This window comes from Aptenodytes patagonicus, chromosome 3 (assembly GCF_965638725.1).
Source record: "Aptenodytes patagonicus chromosome 3, bAptPat1.pri.cur, whole genome shotgun sequence".
Lineage (NCBI taxonomy): Eukaryota > Metazoa > Chordata > Aves > Sphenisciformes > Spheniscidae > Aptenodytes > Aptenodytes patagonicus.
The window spans coordinates 55,088,718-55,101,903 of NC_134951.1; the positions used below are offsets into that span (position 1 = coordinate 55,088,718).

Below are 13,186 nucleotides of genomic sequence, written 5' to 3' on the forward strand. Positions count from 1 at the left end.
GCGTGTTTCCAAACCGAAATGTGTCTTTTTCCTTCCCCTCCTCATCCCCAGAAGCCCAGCAGCTGCTGATTGAAAACGAAGTGGTTCCCACTTTGTTCTTTACTTGCAGTCAGCACTGGGATGGACAAGTTGCATCATTTTTCAGCCATCCTCTACCAAGCCTCCTGTAACACCTGAAAGCCTGCACAAAGACCTGTAGAGAGCTGGGAAAGGCTGACTCAGGGCGTCCCACAAGAGGTGGGGCTTCACTCGGGTATTTGCAAGGGGGAGAAGGAGGACTGGAGAGAAAAAAAAAACAAAACACCTACCTATGTTAGAAGTTTTTTGGGGGGATGGGGGACTGGGAAAATTAAAATGGGCAGAAATATCACTTTCCTAGCGCCTTCTGGTTGTCCCTTGCCCAGACTTGCCAGAACCCTGCTCCAGAGCCAGGGCTGAAATGGCTTTGAATGGGACCTGTGATCTGTGGATAGGGAGCTGCTGTGTGATAAGGCAGAACAGTACTAAATGGCTTCAGGCATTAATCACATTGGGTAAAAATTACTCCTCTGCACTTAAGCGTGAGGATAGCAGAAGGCCTACAAAGTACATGAAGACTCAGACTCAGATCCAGTTTCTATAAATTAAGATGTCATCAAAAAAGGTAACGTGTAAAATAAGCCTGGTTTGTCTTTGTTAAAAGCACATTAACAGTTATCGGGGCTCAGCTGCTGCATGGGAACTGGTTAAGCCAAAATAACTTCATCATGAGCTTTTGCAACCTGCCAGAGCATAAAATGAGCTGGATTGTTTTCTGTGCAAGCGGTCAGGTCCCAGCTGCCACCTCGCCCAGCCAAGGACAGGGGAGGAGCAGCAGGGCAGCCACTGCCTGTGTCGTCCCTGGCTTACAGGGCAATCCCCGCAGTAACACTCGCTGTCCGAGGGGGGCTTGAGGCACCTATCAGCCAAAAGTGTGCGGTGCAAGTTCGGTTTTCACTATGCCTTGATTTCCTTCTGCCAGCTCAGTGCCAGGTGCTGTCACCTCTACCAGTGGTGGAGTAATGTCTTGAGTTACTACCACCGCTACCCTTGCGTGCTTGAGGAGGACTCTTGAGGTCTTAGTTTCACTCAGTCCTTCAAATCTGAGCTGAAGAAGGACTTGGATTTAGTGGCAATCCCGTGTAAGCTGGGAAGGATGTGGTTTCACCTCCTAATTTCAAGCAGGGTGACCAAAATCTTTTCTGATGGGTGAAGGGGAGCGTGTTTTATCTGGAGCCGCTGAGGCTCTGGACCGCAGAGTGCTGTCAGTCACAGCCGCTTTGCAGAGGTATCGCAAATTATATGAACCAGGAATGAAACCCTAGTTTCACGGGCACCAGGGTTTCTGTCACTGGCATTAATAAACTAGGATTTTACCTGGTGTGTTAACAGGATTAACTGTGTATTATCTGTTTGCAATGCCTTAATAAAAATCCCAGGACTCGTTCTATTACCATAAAGTGTTTTCAGCAGTTCTATTTTTAAATACTTTTATGAATTTCTCCAGTTAAAAAAAGAAAATCGAACAAAAAGGTTAACTTATCCTCTCAGCCCAGATTTCAGTTTAAATTGTTAAACTTTCTTGTTGTGGTTTGGTATGTTTCTCTCTAATAGAAAATTAGCATAGACTTCCCTCTGAATTCCTCCCATATGTAGTTAGTTACTACTTAATGCATTTTTTATTAACTTTTACTGTGTTAATCTATTCCAATTTGGTAATGCTTAAGGGCTGTTAACATATTTTTACTATACACTACTTTAAGAAACATAAGGTCATAATTGTAATAATAACTTCTGCATTTCTGACAGATATTTGGTACTGGTACTTGGCATTTTATTTCTCATAGCTGATTTTTTTTTTTTAAATTGCATTTGCTCCTTTAGCTTATTGTATCAGTTTAAGATCTACGGCACACAAAGCTGACCACTAAGTATTAACATCAGCTTGAAACTCTCGCATGCATTCAAGATGGAGAACAAGAAGGTGAAACTGTACTTATCTGGGGATGCTAACAGAAAACATAGGTAGCTTTCTTTGCAACAGGTCGACTGTAATTCTGTGAAATTCTATAAATTTCTATATTTCTAGTCTATAAATTCTATAAATTTCACAGACTTGCTGCCATGCTCCTTGCTGTAGTCTTGCAACGGAAAACAGCTGCAAGAACCCAAGAGAGCCCACTGGTTATTTTGGTTGTACATACTTTTGTGCCACTGCAACAAAAAGAGCGGCCAAACTGCTCCACCGAATTTTTCTGAAGAAACAACATATAGCGATTCTTTATTTGAATTGGCCATTTTAAAGAGGCTACACAGAATGCAATTTGGCACAAAAATTGGGCCCACCTCTCATTAAATAGCCACTATATTGTGTTTCAATTCTATGGCTATACTAAGATTTATGTATATTTTAAATTGCTCTTTTTTTATAGTCACTAAAAGAACGAGGCCCATAGAGAGGGGAGCAGTAAGTAAAGCTGGCAAGTGCGCAGAAAACAATGTCAGTGGATTTAGAAAATGTCAATATTTCTGGACTTCAAAGTGGGGGTTCAGCTGGGCTGGGCAAGTCTTGCCCCTATTGTCCCTGTTCTCTATATTGAGTTACGGGTTCTGCTGCAGATACAAATGTCAAAACAGACTTAAAGAAGTGGAAGCATGGGAGAACTAGCTTGACAATATTAGCTTGCTGATACTTGCCATTATTTTTAAACTGGGAGAGCGGATGGAAGCATTTTCAGGGTCTGACCCCATCAGTGCTAAAACACATGAGGAAAGAAGAATGTCTACTTACCAGATTAATTTCTGGTTAGCCATTCTGCCTTACAAGTTTAGCATCATTTCTATTTTAATACCTAGCAATTGTGTAGTCACCCAAATAAACCCAATGCAATTAATGAAGTTTAATGCCCTAACCTCTCATACCAGTGCGTGCAAATGAGAGGAAGTTTCCCTGTGGATTACTGTATTTAGGTCTGACTGTTTTAGGCGATATAGACTAACATTTCATACTATTCTGATCTTTTAGCTTTAAGATCTCTACTTGAAATGTTTATTTCTGCCAAGAGGGCCTTAAAAGATCCGTCCAAAGCAAAATATATTCTCTGCCTTACCACGCCACACTTCAGCGAAACACCCCTGACCAAGCTTCTGTTCCAGAAATAATGAATCACGTGCAACTTCCCATGCATCTTTAGCCAATCCAACAGTTTGTGGGGTATTATTCGTAGCAATCACAGTTAAGTTAAAACACAAACCATCAGCTTTCTCTATAGGAGAGGAAATTAATAAAAAAAACACACTTATAATCCAAAATTATGCATGCATTGAGAAAGATGGAAGGTGACTTGTCTCTCAGTGCTGCATTAAAGTTCATTTGCAAACACTGATTTTTGGATACTGAAGGTAAGGACTTTTTTGTTAGCTTGCAGAAAAAGGCTCCTTGGTATAATTAACAGATTACTATGCAAGCCTTGATTTATTATTAAGACAGTGGTAATTTGTCAAAATCGAAACCTTCCAACGAAACACGGAATTTCAGTTTTCTTTTGCCATCAATTACAGTGAAAGTTGAAGATGAAAGAATTTCAAAGTCAAAGACGTGATTCCAAAGACATTTTTCCTAACAGTTTGAGCTTTGCTCTTTTTTTTCTTGTGGGTCACAGTGCCCTACATTTTCACCTTCCATCTTGTAATCCCCACACAGAGAGCTATTTTAGAATAATTATTTTGCTCCATACCCATCCATACTTCCCCAAACTGCCCATTTCCCAGTCTCTTGATCAACTGTAGGGATTCTCGTGGAATTTCCCAGACATCTTTGGTTTTGACAGACAGATCAGTAAGCCTTGGCATTCCTTTATGACAGGGGACTACTAAGCGGCAGCAAAGACCTGCAGCTCTCTCTGATGGAGCCAGAAGTGAAGCCAACAGCAAAGGAGAGGAAAGAAAACAAAAGTGTGACATGAAACAAAAACAGTAAGCATAAAAACAATGCTACTCACAACAGCTGTTAGTTGCATACCACAAAGCATCCTGGAAGATTAGAAATTGAACACTGAAACATATTCATTTGAGACAGAACAGGAAATATTTTAGTCTCTGCTTCCACAGCCTGAAATGAAAGGTGACCGCCAATGGTTTCTCTTGTGGACTCAGGATTTCCCTTCTCCCACAACGCTGCATTAAGATAACTTCACGAGTAACTGGTATACTATAGTACAGTATAACTTTTTAAAAATCATCTGTAAGTCACAAACTGGATTGCTTCTGTACTGGGTAAAAGAAACAGAAAAGATTCACTTTTTCTGAAAATCACAGCGATGAGTATTTGGTGGACTTTTTTGCTAATTTTTTTCTAGGTATCCTGGGAAAAGGTATTTTCTATATTCTACTCTGTGAAAAGGTGTTTTTGTAGGTGTCCTGTAAAAGACTTTTTCTGCCATTCTTTCTAGAGCGAACCTTTATTAGCGTATGCAGCCAGTCTTACATTGTTTGGGGCACATTCATTATACTTATCTCTTGCAAAGCTTCCCAGAAGACTGAACTGTGACAGAAGTCACAAGATATTTTAGCAGGACTAAAATCAATGATATATATATAAATACACATATACACACATATTGTTGTGTAGTATACTATGCTGCACAAAGCAGACTACAATATAAAGCTTGCACAGCGACTTGTATCTTAAAACAGGTCCAGCAGAGCAGAACACGGTGGGGAACTGCAATTGTATTTCAGACTCAAACATAACCTTTATTCTCCTGTGCAAGATTTCCTTCTGGGCAGGTGAACAGTTTGTTTCAGCATCACAAGGTGGGCAAGCACTGAAGCTCCTTGCAACACCAAGCTCTACCTCCCCAGCACAAATGTTGTGGGATGGTGAGGAAGTCCCTACAGACACCCTGACATGGACCTTGTTGTGTCTCCTGTAGCAAGGCAACAAAGACCACAAAACAGGGAAGATTAGCTGACTAGTTGGCATGTCTTATTCCAAGAAAATTCCAATGGGAACACTAGGATAGGGACTACTCAAAATATGGATAGTATCTGGAAAGCTTCCTTATGAGTTTGGACAGCTGCAGAAGGAACTGGAGGTTTTTAAGACCTCCTTGTTTTCTTTAGTGGAAAAAAAGCTTGGCATGCTGGTGCTCCAGTTAAGCCTACACTGCACGCACAAGAGCTTATGCTTGACAGGCCGGCTGTTAGGGATTGGGTGAACGGTGCTTCAACTTCAGACGTGCCGTTACTGGACTTTAGTCTGACGTCAGGACACCCTGGGGACCTCAGTATTTTTCATTGGTAAATCTCATCTGTGAAAGTCCAGACACTGCAGTTAACTTTATTATCCAGGTAAGAAGGGGCTGGGATAAGAGGGAAGTCCAGGTAATAAGGGTACTTGGCCGTGCAATGGGAGCACAGTGCAGGGATGCCTGTGCTGTGTCTGCACAAAGGTACACGTCGTACTTCCAACTCCTGACCCAGGACTGCTTACATGAGACCAAACTGCACACTGTCTATCTGAGTAGGCTGGTTTCCAGCTGCCTGGACAGGAGGGGTCCTCCAGCCTGGACAGCTATGGGATGAAGGCTGAAGGGTGGGCTGCAGATCAACCACGCTGATCTTTACGGAGTCATTTGGACATCTTTGAGCTCTCCCTAGAAGTAAATCTAGGCACTCGCAATGCATTGTGTTAATCTACCTCCCACAATCCAGAGTGCAGAGCAGGTGGTTAGAGGCAGCCTTTATGTTTTGAGTCAGCTGGGGCTGGCACGGAACGAGGGCTCCTGTGTTCACCTGGGTCTGGGAGACCGCAGGTGAAACCTCTGGAGTGTAGCCCTCCTGAGCTACCCTACCGGGGTCCTACTGATTGTGCCTCTGTGTTGCACAGAAATGGCTGTTTCCAGATCTATTTGTTTTTGCATCTGTGCATGGAAAATACACCACCCAAATAATTTGACCACAGAAAACTAAAAGTTGATGTATGCCAGCTAGTATAGTGGGGATGAAAATTATCTTCCTTAGATGTGAGTTTTTATACATTATTTATCTTAGTTTAATGTAGAGTCACCAGAAACAACTAGAAATTCTCCCAGGCAGCATACACCCATCAGAAATTGGGTGGAGAAGACAGCCAGATGTCTAGTATGAATAGCATAAGAATACAGCAGACAGAATACAAAGAATACAGAAAAAACACCCCACAGAGAAGTTGATTTCCCAAGTAAAAATTATGAAAAGTTTTTGAGCAGCGAGCATTTGGGGTCATCTGTTAATATTATGAAAAGCTGAAGTAAGGAAAAAATAAAAAGCAAAATAATTCAAAATACAAATTTCTGCTTAAAAAATCACCATGTTGAGAAGCATGGCAGTCTTCTATGCAAGAACCGGTTGTCCTATGGTTTGGGGGGCTTTAAAGTTGTATCTGTTGTATACCAATCGCCAGTGACAGCAGGATGTACTTCTGGGTTGAATAGTGCATGCCACATTTTAATCACAGGAATTAAAAAAAAAAAAAAAAAAGAGCTTGATGGGTGGACACAAACAGTGTGCATAAAGAAACACCCACCTTGCCATATTTATTTTTAAAATTAGACCAATTATAATTTAAATGTTAATACTTTGGACATTGAACACAAAACCAGTGGGAAAATTTGAGTCAGGTAATATATGCAAACCTTTTGGTCATTGCTTTAGGTGACTGAATTCCACAATGCAATTCCCTGTTTGCTTTATTAGCAATAGTGTGCTGCAAAACGGTACATATTAGCACTTGCTTATGCACGGAAATTCATGCTTTGAGATGTGCAAGTCAAATTCAGTAATTCTGTTTGCTTAGAAGAGGGAGAGCAGGCAAAACCTTTACCTCAGTAAAAAGCTACCTTGCTAGCTTTTTAAAGCTCTGCCGCTGTACACTGTGAACGGCACTCAAAGCCATTTATAACTGTAATGGGAAAGGGATAATGGAAGATGCATTACAACAAGCAAGAGACATAGCTCAAATGATTCTTTAGGGCGTCTTACACATACATCAGCTCAGCAGCAAACACTTTTGTTTTAAAATACTTCAGAGTGCTGTGTATTATCTGAAAAATTACCTGAATAATGCTGAACCAGCTGCTGAAGAGTTTCAAATTGTGCCCGAGTTGTGATATAATATCCACCATTGTCAAGTTTACGAATCTTATAATGTTTGACGTGATCTCCTTTCATATCATCCCAGTCTCGAATAGACAGGGAATAGGCACCTGTTCCAAGCAAAGGAGAAATAAAAAATGGTAAGTAGCTTTTAGACACAAAGATTTTGGTTTGCTGGTCAGTTGTTGTAAAGTGAAAGAGAAATTGCTTCCCAAAAATGCTTACTGTACTTTGAAAAAGAACAAGTGAATCTAACATAATGAAGTAAGTATCAAAGAAATCTTAATGATGTTCACACCATGTCCCTTTCACACTTTTCTAGAAAGAAATCAGGACTTCTGTGTAAATGAAAACTCAAATTTTAACATTTACTGCTTCAGGTTGCTAAATTGACTTTTCCTATTCTAAGTGTCAGGTTACACTGCAAATACTATATTTTAGGTAAATGCCAGCGGGCGGTAAATACCAAGACTTTCATAGGAAGCACTGCAGGTAACTACTTTATATATGTGTAGTGTTGTTACCCAGATGGATCCCAAACTTCTTTATAAACATTAAACAACCAAATTAGCATACTTTGTACGTCACAGTGTTTGGAAGGTGGTACTCCACCAAGACTGTGCACCAGGAGATCTGCAAGAACTGCATGTTTCACTTTCCAAATCCATGCTGGAGCTTTAGAGCTTACTGATAGGATTCAGATGCCCAAACACAGTGGTTAAGTGCCATGTGCGATGCCCCAGGACATCCTGCTTGGCAGTTTTCCCACAGGCTGTTTGTCCAATCCACGTGGATGCCCTGCAGGCATTTCAAATGGCTCTGGGTGCTCACAGTCAGGTAAAGGAACCTCAGCTGAGGAGCTGGATTTTGTTTTAGGTGTAGCGGTGGCTGTCTGCACGTGGGCTATGGGCTTGATTTAGATGCCCACACATAAGCTTCTGGCGCTATTAGGGCAGCTGAATCCCAGACTAGTTTCCATGAGTGTTATGGCACTGTAGATATGAATGGCGTAATGCAGGTTTGAGCACTAGGTGTCTGCAGTCGTGGGCAGTTGAACTGAACCTCAGCTTCCCGCTGACTGTAAAGGGAGCTTGGCCACCTTACATGGGGACCTGCACATTCAGGTGTCTTAATTTGAAGCACAAAGACAAGTCTTCACTCATGGCTCAGATGAATATTGTGTTTACTCAAAGGTAATTCAGACATTAAAAGGAAAAAAACTGGAGGTAACTGGCAGCTGCAGAGATCTCGGGAAGGTCCTCCATCTAGAGCCTGGGCTGCTGTGACTGGTAACCATGTCAGCTAAGGGCAGGAAAGGAAAACTACCAGCAGACAATTTTGGACAACGTGCAAGGTGACCTGATTTCCTACAGGTCTGATAGCAAACAGCACCGACTGCTGCTTATCCCAAGTCAGGGTACTTTTCAACACACCTGGCAGGTTCACATCCTCCAGAACCACCTCCAGCTAAGTGAAATGGTTTAAAGAACCCCCCGCAGTTAGGTGGTTGAGATTCCTGGTGTAAGATGTCTTTCCTGGATGTCTCCCCAGGAAGAAGTTTCCCTGACCACGTTAACCTGCAACAGGTTGCACTGGCGGGTGGCTCACCGCCCAGGGAGCTGCAGTGAGCAAAACGTCTCCACCCCGACTCCAAAGACTTCTCAAATTCCCTGTTGTTTGTCCTCTAAAAAGGAGGAAAAGAGCCAGCACTTACACAGATGATTCTGGTTTATGTGAATGGGAGACACCCTGAGAGGAGTGACAGGGTTTTTATTGCTAAGTGTAGAAAAATACTGTTTGTTTAGGATATTTTTCTGAGGAGGTTTTCCCACTGAGTAAGTACATCTCTCTCAGCTAGGAGTTCAAAGCTTTTTGGGGATTTGCAAGCACATCTTGTGCATGCTTTGCACCACCACTCTGGGTTGTACACTGTCAGCCTACTTTCAAAATTTTCCAGGCAGCGTTCTCCACCTCCGCATTTGTGAGTTTTGATCCACTGGCAGCAGCTGTATTTTCTTTAGTCACACTCCCTGCCTATCTGGTCACTATTTTAGATTCTTTAGGAAAATGTAAACAATCTGTGGCTCCAGGTCTGCAATCAGAGCTGTGTGGGTGGCCCTCTGTGGACCCCCGCTGACCTCAGATTAAGTTGCAGGATTGGAGCTTTAGTTCAAATCTGGAGAAAAACAAGAACCAAGATGGATTTCATTATTCATTTATTTAGGCTGTTGGTTATTTATACTATTCATTATTACCTGATGATAAATTCAAATATAAGGGATATACATGATAAAAATTTGGATAGAAATACGACATTACAATGTATCATACTAATGAATTTTTTAAAAAAACAAACCTAAAACCAGACAGCCTTGGAGGGTGGAGATTGAAACCAGGTGAAGGATTATACAGACAAGAGCTGATGAAGTACCTGGGTAGTCAGGCATTGAAAAAATGAAAAGCCAGCTCCATATGATTTATTTTGGAAGTAAGAAGAGAAGGCAACCATGATCAAGGGAGGTTAAATTCATGCTGAAGTCATCCATGATGATACTTTTAACATGATCCTGATTAATTTTATTATTGTTATTATTTAAAGCAGAAGGGACGATTCTAGGTCACAAAACAATTCCTGCCTCAAGCCCACAATGACTAGCTGGAGTAAGGCATTTTGAGAAGACTTATGGAAGAATGCACCATTCTAGTCCTCCCAGCTGACTTTTTTCTCTCTCATGAACAAGCTCCGTCTGTTTTCTTCTAACGACATACTGAAACACCACAAGGATGAGAAGGGAAATAGGCATTTTTGACAAAACCCATGCATGTTTGGTTTTTTCCAATGGCTTTGATGCAAACTTAGCCTGAAGATGTAGAAAGCCTTAAGTTCAAATGCAGAGAAATTAAGCTTGCTGCTATAAGTCCATCCATGATGGATTACTCTACTTCCCCAAAGCTTTTGTGTCTCACAAGAAGCTCTAGAAAAAAGCCCTGAGTCGGCTAAGTAAACAGCCCTGCAAAACATATCCCCTATCACTGTATAAAAAATGGTCAAAACAGACCAAACTGATGATGTGGTTTAGAGAAACAGTGTTGTGTTTGTTTTTAGGATCCATGGACGCCTATATGAGTGAGTTTTTAAACTCGGCACAGAGTGGAATGAAGTCCTGCTACTCGCACACATCACAACAACTGTTTGGTGAAAACGGACAGGTGGAGGCTATTTGCAGAAAAAGAGCAAGTTAGAGCCTGTCTTGCTCCTGGTGAGAATGCCTCACTGCTACATAAGGTATGGTGAAGCTGTGGGGTGACAAGATGGGAGATTAGCTGTCTGAAACAACAGCATGTCTATTCAGATTTTGCATCAGAAACAGCCTTCAGAGTTACGGGCAGCGAAGGAAGAATCCAGTGACTGCAGGAGTCAAAAATGTAAACCTTACAATTTTAGATGACAGAATGCAGCATCTGAAGATAGGTCAGGTAGAGAGGAGTGGGAAGTAGTGCTTTTCTTCTTTAAGCCCCTTTACCAGCCATGACTCCCACCACTTTGCATGCTAACTCTAGCTGACAGAGTGTGCTCTGATCAAAGCACTGACAAGTCAGTGCTTTAACTACATGAACCATCATTAGACTTCGGAACTTACATGGAATTAATTCTAGTGATTTAAGCTTCCCACAGCTATTGTTTTGGATTGCTGGTTAATTGAGAAATGGCCAGGTTTGTTTTCACTTAGTTGCAGGTTTTCTCCTCACTATTTGTACGAGTTAGTTAGAGAGATCTTTTCATACATGTGAAGCTTTGAAGAAGATGTTGACAGGCCTCATGAACAAAATGTAAAAGCAAAGATAGCACCCACCAAGAAAACTGGAACGCCTCCAATATTTTTAGAGGGAAGGAGGAGAATACATTCTTCCACTTGACTTCAACAGAATGGATAAAGTTGAATGCTTTATGAATATATTAATTAGAAATATTTTCAAGTCTTTTCACTGTTAATCTATGAATTTAAAACTGCTACATCTCCCCCCCCCCCCCCCCCCCCGCCAGGGATCCAGCATTTCAAAGGGGAAAGGCCAAAAAATCCCCTAATCTTCCCAAAATAATAACCGGTACCTCCCTCCCCCTCAAAATCTTATCTTATATCTTCCAGGCAAGAAGGTTCAAATATTCTGCTTGTTCAGAAGTAAGCAGTAATTTTCACCAAACTAGACTGGAGATTCCCAGCATCTGTTCCCAGAAAGCTAGCTGGCTGTGCCTGGGCCTGAGTATGGATGCCAGGAGGTCGGCCTCCTGTAGCCCCAAAGCTGCTGCTCTGAGGGGCCACTCTCCACTGAACTCCATCGCAATAGTAGTAGCCTAACACACGTGTTGAGAGAGACAGTGAGATGTTCAGTGTGACAGCCTGTGCATGACTTGCACTGCAGATACCATGGGCTGAGCGTGGCATGGGTTGCACTTGGGTTGTTCTCTGCTTTGAACACTCACTCTAAGACCTGGGATGTCCAGACATGTAATTCTCTAGCACACATATATGCAAGATGACACTTATCTCTACCTTCATACCACTGAAAACAGTATTTCATAAACTTAGCACAATTTTTCTCGTGTATCTTCTCATTCGTAGTCAGAAAAGCTTTGGCCAGCCTACCTTTGGTAGTTTCGCTTTCCCGGATCAGGAAGGTACCTCTGGGGTTTCCAAATGACAACAGCTGCCTCTCAGCATCTTTTCGGCCAAGTTTGCCAAAGTACCACCTTAGGGAAACATCAGACATAGTAAGACAAATGCAACATAGGATTACTAGGTAGTGTCATGGAGCTCAGACATGGAGGCTTATTTGTGGAAACTATGGTTACTCAAGCATATTCAAGCATTTTTGTCATACTGTCTCTCTTATTGTGGTGGGAAGCTAACATGACAAACTGTGTAGTAGATGTATACGTTGTGTGGTAGCACTTTGCGTTAAGCCTATAATCAGTAGATGCTGAGAATGCTTGTTTGGTGTCTTAACGACAAAGGCCAGACTTCGACAATCAGAGAGCAAGACTTGGCGGGGGGAAGGAATAGACAAGGAAAAGGGCACAAAAATGCGTCGCTGCTGAAGAGCAGCATTTTTACAGATGTTGCTATAAACTACATATTTGACTTACATACTGATGTATTAGTATTCAATATTTTTGTGGCAGCACAGCTATAAAACCTCAGTAGAAGGACCAGATGCAACCACTTCACTGTGGTTGTATAAGGGCTTTCAGAGTTTCGGTACCTTTTTCCTTCCTGCAGCAATTTTTTTTCTTTTTTTTTTGTTTCACAATCAACCAAGTACAACCTGAAGTACAGACTACAGTAGTACCTGCTCAACTATATAAGCTCCTCCAGTGTATCTTTTATACTGGAAATAATATGGATACACACAGCACTCCATTTTTTGCATAGATATGTCCTCATTATGCTGCCTGCTGTATGCATTGTAGGCATCCTACCTATTGGTAGGTATTTGTTAATACAATGTGCCCTCTCTAATAGGCAGTTTGCACACTAATTGAGTCCAAATATTTTTACAAGTTGGTTCAGGAAAAGCAAAGGCACCTTTCACTTAAAGCTTGAAATTAGTCAGCACTCGAATAAAGGAAGCAGACCTATGTTCCTTTAGGTTTTCTTCCTTTGTTTTGACATTGAAAAAGCACTGAGCTTGTGCTTCTTTTGTTACTAATTACCTAATTATTTATCAGTGCAGTTAAGAACTGAAATAAAAATTATGTAAGTAATTTGAAAAATCGCTGCAATCAATCAAAACCAACTCCTTGAACCTCCTTCAAATACAGCACTAATGGGTCTTTACAATGAAAAGAAAACATACTCCTCTGCTTGGATGGAATCGACTGGAGCCACATAATTACTGGGAATGTAACCAGTTTCGCCTGTTGTCAAGGACCGGGCCTCCCACCAGTCTCCTTCCCTGCAGAAACAGAGTTGAGGAGAAGTGAGAGCAAGACACAGCTGTAAAGGCAATGATCTGACTTTGCTAACAGCAC

General features: G+C 41.6%; 1 protein-coding gene across 4 annotated transcripts in view; it reads right to left on the reverse strand.

Annotated features, from left to right (window-relative positions):
* Nucleotides 1–13,186, reverse strand: part of FYN (FYN proto-oncogene, Src family tyrosine kinase) — a 144,752-nt gene that overhangs the window by 23,383 nt on the left and 108,183 nt on the right. For 2 of the 4 annotated variants that reach the window (XM_076333438.1, XM_076333437.1), the window contains 5 exons: nucleotides 13,012–13,110; nucleotides 11,802–11,905; nucleotides 7,116–7,265; nucleotides 3,756–3,920; nucleotides 3,129–3,284 (listed from right to left, as the gene is read on the reverse strand). In XM_076333438.1, coding sequence (XP_076189553.1) covers nucleotides 3,129–3,284; nucleotides 3,756–3,920; nucleotides 7,116–7,265; nucleotides 11,802–11,905; nucleotides 13,012–13,110 — 674 coding nt within the window. The remainder of the gene's footprint in view (nucleotides 1–3,128; nucleotides 3,285–3,755; nucleotides 3,921–7,115; nucleotides 7,266–11,801; nucleotides 11,906–13,011; nucleotides 13,111–13,186) is intronic. The other 2 variants (XM_076333441.1, XM_076333439.1) reach the window with 2 other exon arrangements.